Genomic DNA, 19,860 nt, shown 5'->3' on the forward strand with positions numbered 1-19,860 from the left:
TTTCTGTTATAATGATGGCTGTGCTATATGTAGTGGAAGCATCAGCTTGGAAGAACTGACAGTCTGCCAACAGGACCTCATTAATTGCTATAAATTACATAGCTATTTGTTGTCTGACTGTAGTAACTGTGCTCCCTAGTCACAGTCCAGGAACGCTGCATCATTTACTTATGGTCTAATCACAAGTAGATTTTAATTACCATTGCATAAGAACATGAGAGAACCACGTTACATAAATATTTTCAGATCTATCAAAGCTTCTGATTAATATTGGGTTGTGTCAGTTTAAGTTATTTGTTGTAAAACTCTTGCTTCAAATAAATATTCTGTTTGCTTCAGTTAGATGGTTGCTAAAAGCAATGATAGTCTTTCTGATATGAAAACAAGTAAACTGTCTAAGATCTTTTCAATTTTTCTCTCAAATAGATGTGCACTTAGAATTAGAAGAACGACTAGCAAAATTCATGAGGACCGAGGAAGCTATTATATACTCATATGGATTTGCAACAATTGCTAGTGCTATTCCTGCGTATTCGAAAAGAGGGGACATTGTGTTTGTGTAAGTTGTTTTCCACTTGGGAAATTCCAGATTAAAGAGTTTTCCTTTCAGTTTTTCTTTTTTATTGTTGTTAATCATATTAAGTTAACCATTTAGAAAATAATGCTGGTTTTGATCAAGGATTGTGCACACTATTCAAGATGCCAGTGTATCCTGGATTCAGCTGTCTTGTATTGTTTCAGCTTCTCACTGACAAAAGATCTTAACGTATTTAAAAGCAACTTGGTTGAAATTAGTGCATTTAGCATGTGCAGAAGGTTTGATTTGCCAGTTTTAAAAGATTACTCGACTTAAGCAGATGTGATATTGCATACCCCATCATGCTCAAGAGATTTGCTTTTCCAGCACTTAAAAATGTCGGATAGTTCTTTGAACACTAAGATAGTAATTCCCAAAGGATATTAAAAAGCAGGTTTTGAATACTTGGAGGACCACTATAAATGTTACAGGCACATCTTTGCACCTTTTTTTCTAAGACCCAGAGCAAATGGAGTGAGAGGTTTCTGGGATGATTACCGTAGTATTGTACCTGATCCATGGAATGCTGTGCTCAAATAAACTGCTGTCACATACAAACAAAAAGACCAGTATACACTTCAAGAAAAAAACCTGTTGGCTTGCTTTTAGTGGCTATAATGCGTAGGAAGGTTGAGAAGCTTTGGAAATGAGTTTTCAAAATGTAAATAAAATGTATGATGCTTTAATAAATCTGGTTTTAACTACACCTAAGTACAGATATCTGCTCAAAAGCAGGACAGTCCTCATAGCCAGCTTTGAATTATTGTTAAACCAAGTGCAAACTTAGAAGGGCTTGCTGTATTTACAGAGATGAAGCTGCCTGCTTTGCTATTCAGAAGGGATTACAAGCATCTCGTAGTAACATCAAGTTATTTAAGCATAATGATATGGCTGACCTTGAACGACTGTTGAAAGAACAAGAGACTGAAGATCAAAAGGTACCATTCCTTTGAAGAAATATTTGTACTCTTTTGTGCCACCTCCCCCACATTTTTTTACTGGGTTGTGTAACTGAATGGATGCAATGCTTACAGGCAGCAACTTGGTTTTCATACACTGTATTGAGCAGTTAATGTTGCTTATGTAATTAAGATCAATGTTTTTAAAAATTTATTTATTTGCATTTGCGTAACCACTGGAAGCGAGCTCACAGGCATTGGTAGTGGGGGAATATCTTTATGGGCAGATGACTGAAGTGTGAGATTATTTTGGTTTTTTTAAAATACTATTACAGAGCTTTTTTTTGGTCTTTTAGAAATTTGTATAACTGCATTTACCTAATAAATCATGCAAATCAATTGTCAATTTGAATGCCACACCATAAAATCAACACAGAAGCGGCTAGTCCTAACCCTTTAATTTATAGAATCAACATGATTCTTTTTTTTTTCTTAGACTCTTCCCCTATTTTGCACTCAACTCTTAAGATGTTCTCTCACTTGAAAAATTTGGGTCAGTTTGATGGCTTGCTTCTCATTCTGACAGTAATACAAAAGGGTGTGCAAAAGCAGCTACTAAAATCAGGATCAGCAAGTACGGATAACTTGGTTAAATGAATTTTAAAAGAATTAGCTGAAGAGCTATCACCGTTATGTGCCTTATTCACAGAATGCTGGAAAGTTACAGACAATTGGAAGAAAGCTGATTTTGTGCTAACACATAGAAAAAGTGAAGTAGATAAACTGCATAGTTATAAGCCAATAAGCTTAACATCAGTCTAAATCAGTAATGGATCTGATTAATAGCAAATTTATAGAGAACGTACTAGTTAACATACCTTCATGGAAAATAAATTTTGTCAGATAATCTTTATATGAGTTTTTAGATGTGGTTGACAGACCAGTGATGCAATTTGTGTAACACATTTGGTTTGTTACAGCAGAGTGCTTTGATTTAGCTACATGGTTAAAGTTTCTTAATGTAATTAGCTGAATGTGAACATAAAGTTGGTGGCCAGGAGCTTAATATAGACCATGTGTGTATAACTAAGACATACTGACTAGGAAGGGGTAGATCTTACCACTAGAGTTGGTCCACCTTGTGGACTGTGCCTAGTTTTGGTGCCTTCCACTTGGAAAAGTCAAATAGATGTTCTCTGAATCTTTTTACAAGAACTGGAAAAGGTAAGGAGCATAACTTAATATCCTTGATCAGAAGATATCAATAAGGTTTAAAGTAAATATCAGGGGAATGGCATTTTAAAACAAAAAAACTCAAATCATACCATTGAAGTTTAAACAGAAACTAGTGCAGGGTATCTTACGGCCTATATTGTCCAGACATCAGACAAGGAGATTGTAATTTGAATGTTATGAATACTTTTGGATTGTGTTTTATGAAGACACTGCTCATGAGAGGTTTGTGCTACATTGAGAATCCTGGTGCACAAACCACTTGTTGAAAAGCTTTCTAAATGCTCAGACTAATGATGAATGTAATAGATACCAAGATTTGTAGTATTTGTTCTGTAGTTGTATTGTTTGTATTTTATTCATAAAGTTCAAATAGATTGGTTATGAAAGAGTTAAAAGCTTTAAAATTATTACAAAATAAAGAAAAACTAGTCCAATGAGGCATTTCAACTTTTGTACAAATGATAAATACTAAGTTTAAACTAAAGTAAAAGCTTACTTGAAAAAGAGACATTATATTCCTTCCCTTCCCATTACTGTCCTTCCCTGTAAAAAAATCTTCAGAGCTTCACTTGTTAGTAATAATTGATATGAACTGAAACTGTATCTTTCTCTGAAGAATCCTCGCAAGGCCCGTGTAACTCGAAGGTTTATTGTAGTGGAAGGATTGTATATGAACACAGGAGACGTTTGCCCTCTTCCAGAATTGGTAAGTGGTTTCAGTTTGCCTTTTAAACTCTGCATATGACATGTGGCTCATGAAATTGTAGCATCATATAGTCAAGCCTATATAGAAGAGCTCTGCATGCAGTTTTTTTATTTACCTTCTTGCTTTCTCAAACGTGCATGAAATGGCGATCCCAGATCTTACATTGTTTTGAAACTTCTGATCAGGATTAGGATTCTGAAGCTATATGTAATGAGACTTGCAAATTAATATCTGATTATGGTCTTAGTTTTTAACGTGTAAAATATACTGTATTTTCAGCTATGCTGTATGATACTAAATCGTTAAACTGAGGTATATCTAAAAACAATTACGAAGTTTCAAAGAAACCCTCACACAGTTGTCATAAACAGTGACTCCAAGGAAAACATTTGCTATTCAGCATAAATTGGCTTTTTGTGCAGGGTATGTTTTAGTGGATAATGGAAGAAATGCTGTGAAAATGCATCATCTTGAAAGTACTTCATAGCCTATTTAAAAAAAAAATAAAAAATATTTTTTGGTACATGAACATTTATGAAATGTGCTCTGGTTTTACATGGTAGAAGAATTTTGAAGGCTTTTAAAATGTCTTAATGAGAGAACGCAACTCCAGAGCTGACATTTTTGCAGTATTCAGGATACTGTACTTGTCTGTCTTTACCTTATCTCCCCCACCCATTTTGTTACCAAATTCTGATGGGCTTGACTTGTATTTTATATCATTTGCTCTGTTTTAGATAAAATTGAAGTATAAATACAAAGTTAGAATATTTTTAGAGGAGAGCCTTTCCTTTGGAGTCCTTGGAGAACACGGAAGAGGAATTACTGAACACTTTGGAATAAATGTAAGTGCCTTTTTTGTGAGTTTTCTTGTGAACAAGAGACTTGGACGGAAGCAAATTGCACAATTGATTTCTTATACCTGTGGCATTAACAATGTTTAGTGTATGATAGAAATTTAAACATACTTTTCTTTATCAGTCTTAAAGTGTTCAGGTCTTGGCACTTTTCTTTCATGTGCTTACTTGAAATAATTTTGCTTATCTTTAGTGAGGAAGATAACAAAAGAATTTTTACAATGCATAATTTTTTCCTTTTTTTGGACGCTCAGTGAGATGATGATTGCTGTATTTTCCAGCCACATACACTTAAAAGTGTCATGCTTACACAGAAATATTTGGGGGCTAGGGGTAAGTCAGAAAAATCTTCTCAGTGTATAGCCAGCATACTTTGCTCTATTACCTTTTACCCCAGTGGGGAAAAACAGGATAAAGCTTTTGATGGTTCTTTCAAAGATGTTGTCTTACTACTTTACTGGCAGATTAAGCCAAACTATTTTTCCAAGAGTCTACCTTTTGTTGTGTTTATTCAGCTGAGGAGTACTTTGGAAATCCAAAACAGTGTCCTTCCAGTTGTTTGCTACCACAGCCACCTGAGCTGGGGAAGGAAGAAGTGCTCTTTTGGTTGCCAGTGTCTTAGTGTGGAGCATCTCTCACTACATTCTGACAGTGTCTGAGTTCAGCTTGGAAGTGAAATATCAAATTCTGAGAATTCATTCTGTCTTCCCCTATCTCCTATTGTTTTCACTTTAAGTGTCTTAATACCGAATGTGGGAAAGAGAAAATGAATGTTAAACAGCTTTAGAAAAGGAAACAAACAGTGCTACTGTGATGCTTGCCAAGTACCATCTGATTAATTGGCTTCTATGTTAAATTCACTTACAAATATAAGCTTTCAGTTTTGTCTGCTCAGAATAGGAATTTGTAGCAGTGGTCATCAGTGTACATTACAGAGCCTGGCAAAAAATAAGTTTGCAACTAACAAATGAAATAAGACAATTGTGTCTCTAAGGTTCAAACTCTGATTTAACTAGGCTTATGCTCAATTTTAATCACATTCTAATTCCTACTGACTGCAGAGGGACTACTTTCATTCTTAAAGGACACTGTCACACTGAGTGCTTTGAGGAATTGTCACCAGTATCTGTATAATTTGGTTTTTCTGTTTGTGTTCTTCACATTGCAATGCCTGGAAAAGAGTGATCCTATGTAAATTATCTACAGATCCATGAATCTCAATTTCTAAAGTCCTTTTGTGTTGCTGAAAACTGTTATTTCAATTGTAGCTTAATTTTAATATGTGATAATTTGGTGGATCTTCTCTAGTATTCATGATAATATGAAACAAGAGACATCTTCAATAGGTTTATATTATAAATAGTCTTGATGTAATCAAAAGCATCTCTTAATAACTTGTTAATTTAACTGGCAGATTGATGATATAGATCTTATTAGTGCAAACATGGAAAATTCACTGGCTTCTATTGGAGGATTTTGCTGTGGAAGATCTTTTATTATTGACCATCAGGTAAGCCAGGTCTCATTTTTATATAGTGTGGCAGGATTAGTTACTTAGAAAAGAGAGTTAGTTACTAACATCAATTTGCAAGGAGTGTTATGATATAAATGATTATGCAACATGCGATTCCATACAGAAACTGTCTGGTTCTATGAAATATTGTAGGTGAATTGAAGACCTACGTTTATATCCTTCCATGAACCTGTCAGTGTGGCGGAGAGGTTGTTTAAATGTATGTGAATTAACTTTTAAAACATTGTCTATACTGCTATAAACAAAAAAGTGATTTTTTTTTTCTTTTTTTTTTTTTTGTCTTTTTCCCCACAGCGATTGTCTGGTCAAGGCTACTGCTTTTCTGCATCCCTGCCTCCTTTGTTAGCTGCTGCTGCTATTGAGGCTCTGAATATTATGGAAGCTAATCCAGGTACTTAATTCAGGAAAATCTTATTCTTCAGTCTTTCTTCACCCAAAACTAATAACTCATACTTCTCCCTACTTCGATTTTTCAGCCTTTTACTCTTTTAAAGTCCTCTCTCTTTTTCAGCTAGTTAATTTTACATGCATGATTTTTTCTTCATATAATTTCCCATCCTGCTTTTCTTCAGTGTTTTCTCCCTTTTCCTTCTTCCAGCTGAAAGTGAGCAAGTTAGTTGAGGCTAGGAGGGACAGAGATGGTTTTCACTAAGCAAATAAATTATTATTCTGCTTTATAGCCTAGTGATGTGCTTCTTCCTTGAAAACAACTTCCTTCAAGACAAATGGAAGAAGGAAGGTTAAAGAGAAACAAATGGGAATATATTTCCTCAGGACTGAACAACCCTTTCCTTTCTGCTTGTACTACATAATTTTTTTTTTCCTTCTCCAAGTAAGCATCCAGGCAAGAATCTCAGGAATGATCATGGTGCAAACACCTGCAGTTTTGGCAGGACCAAGTACAGGGCATTTGGATAAAGTTGGCAGGCAGGAGTTTCTGCTCTAGGAGTCAGAGAATTGCCCTTGTTGCTAGAACCTAAGCAAGATTTTTTTTTTTTTTTTTTTTTTTTTTGGCGGGGGGTGGAGGGGGTGAGAGGCATATGAGAAGGACAAGATTGGCCAACTCTGTGCGTATTTTTTTTAACCTTCATTAGCATCAACAGATTGGAGGACATCTGCAGAGAGATGCAGTATTTAATTTGTCACAAATAAATAAAAACTAGTGGGTAGCCCACATCTAGTTCTCAGAAGTTAAAAGCAAGAAAAAATTAAGAATAAGTTATGGGACTGTTAGCTGTAGTGGAGGGTCAAACTTTACCGAGGAAAAGAACCAAGGTTTGCAGATCGAGGAGTCAAAGTTTCCTGTTTCAGAATCTACAGTGAGTTGGTGAAAGGATTAAGGAGCAGAGTCTGCATGGCTGTAGATATTTTATAGATATAAGTAAGTTGGACCTGCCATTTTAATCCTGTTACCAAGTGTTTGTGTCATCCTTTCCATATGATCATGAACCAACGCAGCTGGAGTAATGAGATAAAGGGAAGTAGTGCATTTGTCAGATCTTAAAAGCCTGTCATTTCCTGGCAGAAATGGGAATCAGGAACATTTTGAAGAGTAGTGAAGAGACTTAGTACTTCAATAGATATGTATATCTTAGTTTGCCTTCCAAATGCTTTTTTTGAAATCTTAGACTTACAGAAATGTAAAGTAGAAACAGAATATCTAAGCCTTTTCCTTTTTTTTTTTTTTTTTTTTTCCCCCTCCCCCTCCCACCCTCCTTGTGTAGATATTTTTCAGACTCTCCGGGCTAAATGTGAACGAATTCACAAAGCTTTACAGGGGTAAGTGTGTTTTGGGGGGATTTTTGGCTGTTGTTGATTTGACCATGCCTTTATAGTGCCAACTTTAAAGAACTCTCCTTGCCCAAGTCTACTTCTAGTTTTACAGATGCTTAGACTGGGATATGTACACTAAATTAGGTGTGTATTAAAGGAAGAAAGTCATCCTTTTCCAACTGTCTCTATTATGCTACTAAAAAGAGTCCAAGTTTTCAAAATCCCTTTACAGGTATTGAAATGAGATTATACCTTAATGCTAGCGAGGGTGTTTGCAAGCCCTTACACATTGAAGTCATTGAAGAGTGTGTGATAGCTTTCAGTGGTACAAAGTGCTGATAAGCATTTAAAAAAAAAAAAAAAAAATCTAAGTAAAAGCATTTGGGGTGTAACTTAGCAGATACTCTTTCAGACAATTCAATGCACCTTGCAATCACCTTTAATACAATATTGTTCTTACATATCAGACTTGAATGTTAAATAGTAATAGAAGTATTCATTATTCTGGAGGCACATAGAAAATTGCTAGAATTTATCTGAAAAATAAGGATTCTGTTTAAAATTTCCTAACACTATGCTGTTTTAAAAGGTGGCTACACTGAGTAATTGCTTTGTTTCCTGACAGGTTTTGATACTAAAAATACAAAAATTACTGTGACTATTCAATGACTGTTGAATGTGCAGAATAGATATGTTAGCTGGTATTTTACAATTCATTTTCTTCAACGGTTTTCTGTTACATATTAGAGAAATTAATAACATTTAAACACACACAAAATCTATAATGCATGATTGATTATACTAGCTGATTTTTTTGTAGTATTAGTCACTTAGTTATTCAGTGTGAGTTGCTTGTTATTTCAGATAAGCAGTTTCCTGCTTAGCTGATGTTTTATGTTAGAACTTCAGCTATATTCAACTTCTCTGGAATATTCCTAACATCAAAAAATCTTTCTCTCCTTTGGCTGTGTTCTGTTTCAACACGGGTTTAGAATGCATAGGCTTTCAGGTCAAAGATTCCCAGATGCTTCTACGCTTGAAATTAAAATTTTAGAGTAACTTGAAAACTGTTAGAGTCTCTTCTTTGCTAGTAATAGAATATGATTGAGCTAAATGGAGAATAATTGTAACATTCTTCTGTACCTGTCATTTTTAGGTGATAATTATAAGTATGTTTAAAATACAGGGAAAAAAAAATGTAAGGAAAAATTATCAACCTTTTACTTGTTAATATTCACTGCAAAACAGAAGCGAATAAGCCATGGCTGGTACTTTTTTGTCCCGTGGCTGATTCTACTTTTTCACTTAAATTCAGCGATTAGTATAGTCACAAATCAACGAGTAGGCAAAATGCCTGGTGTCTGTAATAGGACTTTTGTATTTTTGCTTTACGGAAAACAGTGTGGTAATATAGAGGTCCAAAAAAATTGCAAAGGAAATAGTTCTTCTAGGTCATACTGGGAAAGAACTTGAAAGATGTAACACCACCAGGGAACTGGGCAGCCCTGTAGCAGGAAAACTATCCTAACAATTGCATGAAGCAATATCAGAGAGAAGATTTGAACTAATATTTGCAGGGTCCAGTGTGTCTTTCTTTTTTTTAATTAATAACCACACTAGAAAAACTGTGATGCTTTGAAGAGGAGGTAAAGTTTTCAGAAAAATCTTTTTTTTTTTTTTTTTTTTAATGCTGTGATGTTAAATATACTCATCCTCCCTGCCTAACCACGACTACTGCTTGACTCCAGTTCTTTATGGTGCTCTTACGGTGGAACTAACTGTTGGTTTAAAAGAGAGCCTAAAATGATGGTAAAACTGTACACAAAGAAAGTGGGAAAGAATACACAGCTTTTCTCCTTTCTCATAATAGAACAAATACAGTGAGAGGAACAAATTAAAAGCAAAGGAAATCTTTCGTTTAGCCAAAGTGTAACTAACCCATGAAATTTAGGACTTGATATATGAGGACCAGTGCATGGTTAGTGTTCCAAAAAAATGTTGGTCTTTGTATGGACTATGGTGGGGGAAGCAACCATAGTGTTGTAAGCTAGAAGAATGACTGGTGTTTATTCCTGTTCCGGGTACAAGCCAAGTGCCGATTTGTGGAAGAAATGGAAGAATTCTTCTGAATCCTGCATAGAACTACTTTCTTATTGTCTATGGCAGTTTATAAAGCATAAGAAAATGCAGTAAGAGATGGGATGATTAACACAAATCAGGAATATTCTTAACTTTCTTAATAATCTTGGATAAAGTAGATTTCTGTCTTGTATTTAAAAATATCTAGTGTCTTAGTAAATAGAAACGAAGAAGCTCTGTTGCAGGGAGACAGGATGGATGGGACAGAATTTTGTGGTTTTTTAAAAAGCATGACAGTAGGAGGTAGTATCCCTTAAATAGGTCATTACTTATTGCATATCCTACACCTGGCTGAGAATTTTCCAATAAAGCAAGTTTTCATTGGGGAAAAGCAGATTTAGTTTTCAAGATTTCCCCTTCCAGAGAAGCTTGACGTTTTTTCAGTGAGACCTCATTCTAGTTTTCTGTTTAGCAAAACTGATAGAAATGTTTATGGTGTTCAGGGCAGCTTGGCTACACAGGGTTCCCTACTGCCAAAAGCCTGGTCCTGCCACTCAGTTCTGCAGCCCAGCCTTGTAGCTGGGGTGCAGAGAGCTGTGAGGAGCGAGCTCCCCAAGGTTACATCCATACTGATACATTAATGTCAGGAAGCATTCCTGGGCACTGGATTTTGATCGTCTGCTTTGTCAAATTGTTGGAGTGATCTGTGGCATGGATTTGGCCCAGGCCAAGCAGCGCTCTTTGAAAGCACTCCTGGATACAGTTCAAGAGTTGGCATGAGCCAGGAGCTGTTCCCAGTAGTCAGTTTGGATGTGGCCACCCTGACGTGGAGACTCAGATTTTAAAAGTATGGATGTGAGTCATTCCATACCCATTCACCACAGGGCCAGAAAACAGTCCAAGGCACATTTAATAATATAGAACTAGCTTTAAAAGGAGCATTGGAGTTCAGGAGGCTAGTTTTGTTCCTTTGTTACTTCAAAATCAGATCTTTCAGACCTCTCTTTTTTGTGTGAAAGCTGTACATTTTTGTTTGAAAATGAAACTTTCCTGAAATGAGAATTCACTTTGCTAAGAAATGCTGGGAAAGTTACAATATACATGCCTTGGATTCTCAAATACTTGTTAAATCTTAATTTGTCAGAAGCTCAGAAAAACATAGTTAATACTTTACATGAAAGTTAAAGTATTGCCATCGGAAGACCTCGTGTTAAACTTCTGGGTTTCTTCGAATTGTTGGGTAAGATGAATTATGTAGTTCAGTTTACTACAGCTGTGACTGACAGAAAAAGTTTTAAGATTGAAATTAAGTTTGAAACTTGTAAGCAGCCTCTATGAGTAAGTGTATAGCAAATACAAAGCATGTTGTTCAGGCAAAGACTCGGTTTGAATGGAAGTGATACAAAGCTTGCTTTCTATTCATCCTTTCTCATTTCCTCTTTGGAGGGGGCAGTTTATGATTATCTATTTCAATTAAAGAATTATGTCCATTTTATAACTAGAAGCTAATACTGTGTCTATAAACAAAACCTGTTTTAGTAGCTTGTCTCAAACTCTGTTCCCCAGCAAACAGATTTTGATTACAGGGAAACTTTGTCTGACTTCTACTCTCATCTCCCTACTTCTGGAACGCTCCTTCTTAGAAGTCAGGTCACTCCTAGCGAACGTAACTAAGAATGAATATGTTATACAGCTATACTGTGTATTGTCTTGCTACCTTGTCAGCTGGACCCTGAACTGCTTTTCCTTGTCCTTTCTGTTACCAAATGTTGTATCCCCAATCCCTAGATATGTGTGCAGTAGTGAGACAAATACAGTGTGTGTGCTTGTGTATTAAATAAATCGCCTGTGTTTGGTTAGTTTGCAAGCATAGGTGAATGACACCAGAATGTTTGCAGTTTTGTGGCTGAAGAAGAATATCAATTTGATTTGTCTTTCTGGAATGGACTGTGAATTGAAATAGCATTGTAGAAATAATGCAAGATGCTTTCCATGCTGGAGTATAATTTTTTTTTCAAGGTTGTCATTGCTTCAGTGTGTTAGTAGTGCCAGTTCTCTCTCCCGTAGGCTCCATTTCTGGTGTTTATGGATTTGAAATCTCTTCTGCTCTGACTAGGTCTTGAACTTTGTAAAAATAGAAAACTTATTTGAAAATGAGGGTATAAACTTACAAGTGTGTGAGGCAAGCTCATCAAAGTCAGGAAATCAAAATCACAGCTGATGGTAGACATGTGTTTATGGGACCTGTTAATTCTGGAGACCAGAGGTCTTGCTTGGGTATTGGATACAGTTTTTTGGAGGGGAATAACTCAGCCCTGAATATGATGATATGATGTGTCAGGACAATGACAATCAAATGTCAGTCATTCAATCAAATTCTAGGAACCTGATTAACAACTGTTCCTACATACAGATATGGGAGCAAGTCTAGTAATATGACTAGTTTTAAAGGAGCTTCTGACTAAGTGACAGATGATGTTGTAAAGATTTTCTACAGGAAATAATTTAAAATCAGAAGTCTTGCCAAAAAAATAAACCTTGTTTCTTCTTATCACATAAGTGGGTAAAAAGATTTATTATTATTTATTTTCTTAATATAGACTGCAAAGACTTGACTTAACTAGCTGTGTTTATCAGCAACACACAGGCCCGTTGTGGTTTAACCTCAGCTGGCAACTAAGTACCACGCAGCTGCTCACTCACTCCCCCTTGGTGGGATGGGGGAGAGAACTGGAAGAGTAAAAGTGAGAAAACTTGTGGGCTGAGATAAAGACAGTTTAATAGGTAAAGCAAAAGCCACGCATGCAAGCAAAGCAAAACAAGGAATTAATTCACCACTTCCCATCAGCTTGCAGGTGTTCAGCCATCTCCAGGAAAGCAGGGCTCCATCGTGCCTAACAGTTACTTGGGAAGACAAAAGCCATCACCCTGAACTTCCCCCCCTTCCTTCTTCTTCCCCCAGCTTTATATGCTGAGCATGACATCATATGGTCTGGAATACCCCTTTGGTCAGTTGGGGTCAGCTGTCCTAGCTGTGTCTCCTCCCAACTTCTTGTGCACCCCCAGCCTACTCGCTGGCAGGGCAGTGTGAGAAGCAGAAAAGGCCTTGACTCTGTGTAAGCACTGCTCAGCAATAACTAAAAGATCCCTGTATTATCAACACTGTTTTCAGCACAAATCCAAAACATAGCCCCATACCAGCTACTATGAAGAAAATTAACTCTATCCCAGCCAAAACCAGCACAAGGCCTAACGCTAACATTTCTCCTACATCTTCATAAGGATCCTTTCAAAATTTCTGAATTGGTAATCCTTTTTGCAAAAGGAGGAGTCACTATTGTTACACAAACTTGCTGAAACTATGTTTAGTAAACTCCGTAGGCAAGACATTCACTTGATAAGTTTTGTTATCTTTACTTATTGCAAGCTGAAATGCACATATGTTTTGTCTGCATTAGTATTTACTAAAGTGAAGTATCCCTCTCTTCTCACTTTCCACCTAGAAAGGGGAAACACTATCTAGAACTTTAACATGTGTGTTCAAGCAGGATCTGCAACAAATAAAGGCTTTTTATTTGTTTTAGGATTTGTGGCTTAAAAGTAGTGGGAGAATCTTTTTCTCCAGCGTTGCACCTACAGTTGGAAGAGAGCTGTGGATCTCGAGAAAACGATGTGAAGTTACTCAAAAGAGTTGTGGATTATGTAAGTGGCCCCATAGCAATTAAAATATATCATTGCCTTTGAATGTGAATAATGAATGAAGTGCATATGGGTAGGGAGGCTTGTTGTGTAACTTGTTGGAATGTCTTGCAGGAATGCTGCAAGAAACTTGGTTTCTTTGCTGACTGTAGGGCTATAGAAAGACCATCTTCTAACCATTTCTTGCTGCAGATGTTTAGGTCTCTAGCACTGGATAAAAATATATTAGACCTTTTACTTCAGAAAATAATTATTTCCTGTTATGTACTTGAAAACTCAAGTTAAATTTGCATATAAAACTGTTGCTTAGAAAACTTTTATGATGCTCATAAGAATAAAGGCTATCGTTTGAACAGAGTTCTGGTGGTATATTTTAACCATTTGAGGTCTAGCTTTCTGTAATTTTGCTTGTTTGAGTCCATGAACTTGCTTTTTTGTGTGAAGAATCTCATGTTTTGTATGTAGTATTTTTTCCATCTTCAATACACATTGGTTCTCTTTCTCCCATATGAAGGAGATGAAGGTTGATGAGGAAGTTTTATATCTCAGGTGGCAGGTAAACAAGACTACACAACAAAAAAAACTCTGAAGTTCATTTCCTTGAAAATATGCTTAAATATGATTTAATAGCCTACTTTATACAGCATTTTTGTCTGATTACTTGGAGATGAAAGCTAAAGAAGCTATACCCTAACCTGTTCTATGTGTTTATGCTGTATTAAAACTAGAGATGATTTTGCACAACCTTCAAAACCTCCATTTGGGAAAGAACTTACAGTTATCTTGACACCAAACTCATGCAAGTTAGTTATATGTATTTGGTGACCAAAAGGATATGCCATCAGAAGTTCCCAGAGTGACGACTGCTGTATTTTCTTTATTTGTAGTGCATGAATAGTGGTATTGCATTAACTCAAGCCCGCTATCTGGAGAAAGAAGAAAAATGTCTTCCTCCACCCAGGTTAGTAGAAAGTCAATATATTATTTCATTTTATTGGATATGACTCACTCTCTCTTTTCATACAATGATGGGGTTTTGTTTAGTAGACTGGATTGAATAGTTGGTCCTGTAAAAAATGGGAAAGGCTCCATTTTGAGGTATATTTTCAGTGACTGTTACAGGATGCTTAATACCGTGAAATAACTGTATCAAAACTACCTGAATCTCAGTGATCAGCATGTTGCCTGTTACCAGGCACATTTCCATAAGCTGCACGTCTGCAGGTAGAAAAGATAACAGTCGAATTTCTGTGCTGTGTATGGGGGGGGGGGGGGGGGAACCGTAGTCTGACCATTTCTGTTTAGTCATATGTCTTGTTTCTGGTTGAATTTGAATTCATAGTATTTTCCCTAGAGATAGTGATGTTAATGTGTTAAAATTAGTAGAAGAAAAGTCTAAAGCTGAAGGGAAGGAGTAAAGTTTGCTGTGTATGTTCTGGTTTTCTTTTTGTAGTATTCGAGTAGTGATAACAGTGGAACAAACAGAACAAGAACTGGACAAAGCTGCATCACTTCTTAAGGAAGCTGCACAGTCTGTATTCAATTAGACTGCTGTTTTGGATTCCTCTTTCCCCAAATTATCAGGATAAGTGTTTTACACTGTATAGTGATTTCACTTCAGTTATTCAAGTTCTTCCGCTGATGGCATTGAAACCTGACTAACAAGATTGTTCCAGAATGGTACAAATGCAGTGAGGGGAAGAATGCGGAATTTTGGAACTGGTGAATGACACAGTGTACTTGCAATTCAAGCTCTACCCTTTACTAGCATTCCTTAAAATGGCATATCACTGTTGCATACAGGACTCTCTCATAAGTTGCATCTTAAAAAGTTTTAAATTTATTTCTTCAAACCCTTTAACGTTTTCAAAAATGTATATGAACATTCAGTTTTCCCCAAAAACATCTAAAATGTGTCGTTTTCTCTGCATATTCTCAGAATGTAGGAACTTCAAGTAAATTTGAAGGAATTATTCCCGCCCCCCCCCCCCATGAAGATATGCTGTTCCTAGTACTGCCAAAAGGGAGAAAATAACACATTAAGAGATAATTTTGTACTATATTGCATCATTTATTATTGAATTATAGGAGGAGCTTCAGTTCTTTTTTGTTTATATCTTTCTCTAACCATTTTTGGAAGCCAGTTTTTAAGAACGCTTGGCCAGAGAATTCCATTATCTTTAATGGTAAAGTCATATTAAATGCTATTTGCTTCCTGCATTTCATATGTAATTATATCCATGTTTGATATTATGGGTGAGGTTTTTCATTTTATTAACTTTAAAACATCTAAACTGAAACCTCTGAATTGTGAAACTGGTGTAATTCCATTATAGTATGTTCAGTCAGGGGGGCTTTGCACCAGTCTTGAAGAGGAGTCATAAGCAACATGAATAATGAACCAAGGTTTTAAAACAGCAACTAAATACTAGCTTAGTCAAACTACTTTGAAGCACTAAAATGCTGTGTGCTATGTTTTATCTCTAAACAGCTATACCTTAGAGGGGAAGACTCGCAGATAGCTAATAAGAGTTTAGATGGTACAAATACTACTGCAACACAACTCAGTATGTGCATATAAAATCCCCACATAACTGGATAGTAATATTTGGAGGCTATGCTGTCAGGATTTTCAGTAAGCACAGGTGGACACTACACAGATGGACACATTACACCAATCAGAGGAAACTGGTAAGGAAGGATGACAGTAAGCTGTACGTTTTTATAAAATAAAAACTATATCTATGTATTTCAGGATTTTGCTTTAAGAATTCCCGTTTAAAAGAATTGCCTGATCTGTATTCTGGGTTGTTTTGCACTTCTGTGCCTTTTGGTTGCCGCTACAAGGACTACAGGACTATTTTTGAGAAACAGCATTGTTTAAATAAAAAGTTAATCATGTTTGATTCGGATTTTTACTTATCATATAATTAGATTTTGTAGCATGATCAGCCATATTTTGTTGAATATTCTGCATCAGATGAGCATAGTCTACGTTGCCTCCTTCAGTTCATAGTGACTGTCTCTGCGCTGGCTTTCAAAGCTTCTCACCTGTGTACATTCGGATAAACCAGCTAAAGTTGTGTTCGGGCACTTTTGTGATTGTTGCTTGGCTATTTGAAATAGTCAAATCATTATCTGTGCATAGAGAAACCTTTATCCCAATGTGAAAGAGTGTTCCTGTTTCAGTGACATTGACATTTTTCTCTATTAACTGTGAGTAAAAGCCTGTGAGAAGCCAACAATTTAAAAGAGCAAAAATGTGGGGAAGGAAGCTGATTCCCATTTTACAGACTAGAACTGAAGTGCAGAACAATCAACCTTCTCAAGACCCTCAGAGATTGCGAGAAATGGAAATTAAAACTTATCACTGTACTTTGAGCTTGTGAGCTATTTTTGGTTTGATAATTGAAACTTGAATATTCAAGTAAACTCAAGCCTTTGATGTACAAGCTGGGAACAAATGAGGTACTTGGATTCCAATGCAGCATAATGAATGGTTTTGGAGTTCAAGGTAAACCTGTGAAGGTAACCAAATCACCAATTAGCATTGAAATACTAGGTTGCAGAATCTATATTCACTTCTTGCATTTTGTTTTAGGTTGTCTGCAAATGGAGGGAATTTTTTTGTTGCACTTCAAGAAACAGCAACAATCTTTAGATGCATGGGTTTGTTTTGTTGGTTTTGTTTTTCTTTTTTGCTTTAAAATGAAGTGATAACACCTAAATTGGCAGGAAGCAGAGTGGAATTTCTGGCAGTTTCAAAGCTGTGACCAAGTGGTTCTGATGAAACAAAAGTTCAAGAATGTTGCTAAGAGATACTATCATCTGATTCATTTGGCAAACACATACCCAGCATTAAAACATTGGTAAAACTGCCTTTGTCCACTTTTTCGTTTACAAGTATATAGAAAAGAAGCATTTAGATCACACTAAAGTGAACACCCTATGGTTGATAGCAGTTGAAGTACTGTTATAAAATGTGTGTTTTACTGACAGGTTATATACATGGTCTCTGTGAGAAATTAAGACGCTTATGAGATGTAGCTGGTGGAGAGGTATCCCTGGTCAGTTTAAGCACGTCTGGCCCTCTTCATCTTGGCTTCTTTGATAAATGTCTCTGACATGGCAAGCAGATGAAGGGAAGGATGGCTCTGGGGAAAAAAGTTGGTTGGGGTTAGGGAGACAGCAGGTGATTCTGCTTAAACTTTTGACATTAGAAAATCAGAAGCCTGTTAAGGTGCTTAAGTTCTCAGTGCTCTAGGCTGATAAATATATGAACAAGCCTGTGTTAGTTGCTTTGTGGTTATGTTTGGATGAAACGGGACTTCTTCATCCATTTCTTCAGATGTGGGAGCAAGGCTGAGGTCTTAGTGAATAAATGGAAAGCTATTCAGCAGGATGCTGTGAGGTGACTCAAACACACAAGAGCCTTATCCCAAACTTCAGAGTTTCTATTGAAAATAAATATCTGGATTCTTAATTTTAATTCAACTAATTTATGTATTTTGCCCTGTCAAGTATTTGGAACAGAGTTTCAGCTAAGTGGAAGCATCAGGATAATAAATAGTCATCAAAAATAAATGTTAATTTATTTTCTACTGAACATTAGTATCTGGTAGTTGAGAAGGAATGTGTTTTTAACTGTAATAAGGTGGCCATTTATTGAAATTGTCCTGATGAAAGCACTTGTTTGCAATATGTGGGGACTGGGATGGACTGGAAAGAATTTATACTTTGAAGGTATTTTGGCTTGAAGAAACATGTCTGCATGATATATATATATATATTCTTTTTTAAACAGATCTGTTTTCCTTGAATATTTAAAAATTGATTGTTATTTGTGTAGGTTCATTGTTTTTATAGGAAAACCTACAGATGCCTTTTCAGTTTATTATAGTAATCATTTTTGGATAGGAGGTGAAATGCATAAGGAGAGTATTAAGAAATAAAGAGGGGTATGGCTGAATAACTTCAATTTTTCTATTTTTTTTTCCACTTTTGAAATACGATCCCAGTCACTGCACAGAATGGTGTACTGTCTCCTTTCTGTCACTCCATCTGGACTTTATTATTTTAAACAGGGTTGTGAAGTGTTGGCATTCACTGATCTATGAAGTTGCTACCACAAAAGTGTCTTGCATCTTAAGATGACTGGAGAAATGTACATGAGCTGTAAATGCTGCTTAAACAGAGGAAATATTTACAACAAACACAAAGCATTTGTACATTAAACTGTTTCAGTGTCCTAATAAAAGGAAGTGTCTGGATAACATTTCTTGTTGTGTTTTTATGTTCTTTGGCAGTTTTCATGCTAATAAGATAATGGACTTACTATGTCTTGGTGTTGATGGATTTTTCAGATTTTAGTTTCCTGTCCAGTGTGTGCTAGGTCATTCCAAAATATGCATAGTAAAAGTCACATAAACTAATAAATCAGCTGAGCTGCAGATTGCTGGAAGTATCTATCAGGGAAGGACAGTTCTCTGCATGACCAATTTCTAAGATTTAGGTAGCTGATACTTATGGAAAACTGCAGTTGGAAACTAGACACTGGGCCAGGTACAGTTTTGCTGTGACTCGGTATAGAATTTCTGATGTATCAACAAACTCTTGAGTCTAGATGAAATATGCCCCAGCTTTGAAAGACATTTACGGAAGAAAATACTGCAATTTTGCCTATCATGTTATATGGATAAGATTTCTCTATTTACCCGTGCTGTTTGGGTGTTACCAACACCCAAAGGTGTTACCATCTGACTTTGCATGCTCTGTGGATAACTGAGCTGCATTTCCAACAGAGGATCCAGTGTTGGCAAAAAACAGTAAGTATTGGAGTCAGAGGAAAAACTTAAGTAGAATTGGAAATGTATAATCCACTGGTTAACTTATATTTGATGCAGGCCAAAAATGAGAACATTTGGGGCATTACTAACAGAGATAGAGATGTAATCATCCCCCTCTACTCAGCACTTGTCAGACTGCGCTTGGAGTACTGTGTCCAGTTCTGGTCCCCATAGTTCAAGAAAGACAGGGACAGACTGGAGAAGGTCCAAAGGAGGGCCACAAAGATGACCACAGGGCTGGAGAACCTGCCCTGTGAGGAAAGACTGAAGGATTCAAGTCTCTTCTCCCTGGAGAAGAGAAGGCTCGGGGTGGACCTCATCACAGTTTTCCAGTACTTAAAGGGCATCTACAAAGAGGGCAGAGGCTTGCTCTTCACAAGGACCCACATGGAGAAGAAAAGGGGCAATAGGTACCAGTTGCACAGGGAAAGGTTTCATCTTGACATAAAGAAATTTTTTATAGTGAGAAGAACAGTCAATCACTGGAGAACAACCTCCCCAGGGACGTGGTGGAGTCCCCATCACTGGAGGTTTTCAAGACACGACTGGACAGGGTGCTGGGTAATCTGATCTAGGCTCCCTTTCCCACAAAAGGTTGGACCAGACAATCTTTCGAGGTCCCTTCCAGCCTGAGCTGTTCTGTGATTCTGTCGT

General features: G+C 36.5%; 1 protein-coding gene across 1 annotated transcript in view; it reads left to right on the forward strand.

The window, feature by feature from the left end:
- The window catches only part of SPTLC1 (serine palmitoyltransferase long chain base subunit 1), a 38,541-nt gene extending 19,914 nt beyond the window's left edge, over window positions 1-18,627 (forward strand). The window contains exons 6-15 of the mRNA XM_050912853.1: window positions 427-559; window positions 1,386-1,515; window positions 3,329-3,418; window positions 4,156-4,263; window positions 5,690-5,785; window positions 6,104-6,200; window positions 7,534-7,588; window positions 13,246-13,363; window positions 14,248-14,321; window positions 14,814-18,627. Coding sequence (XP_050768810.1) covers window positions 427-559; window positions 1,386-1,515; window positions 3,329-3,418; window positions 4,156-4,263; window positions 5,690-5,785; window positions 6,104-6,200; window positions 7,534-7,588; window positions 13,246-13,363; window positions 14,248-14,321; window positions 14,814-14,907 — 995 coding nt within the window. The 3' untranslated portion in view covers window positions 14,908-18,627. The remainder of the gene's footprint in view (window positions 1-426; window positions 560-1,385; window positions 1,516-3,328; window positions 3,419-4,155; window positions 4,264-5,689; window positions 5,786-6,103; window positions 6,201-7,533; window positions 7,589-13,245; window positions 13,364-14,247; window positions 14,322-14,813) is intronic.
- Window positions 18,628-19,860: the final 1,233 nt, after the last annotated feature.

This window comes from Gymnogyps californianus, chromosome Z (genome assembly GCF_018139145.2).
Source record: "Gymnogyps californianus isolate 813 chromosome Z, ASM1813914v2, whole genome shotgun sequence".
Lineage (NCBI taxonomy): Eukaryota > Metazoa > Chordata > Aves > Accipitriformes > Cathartidae > Gymnogyps > Gymnogyps californianus.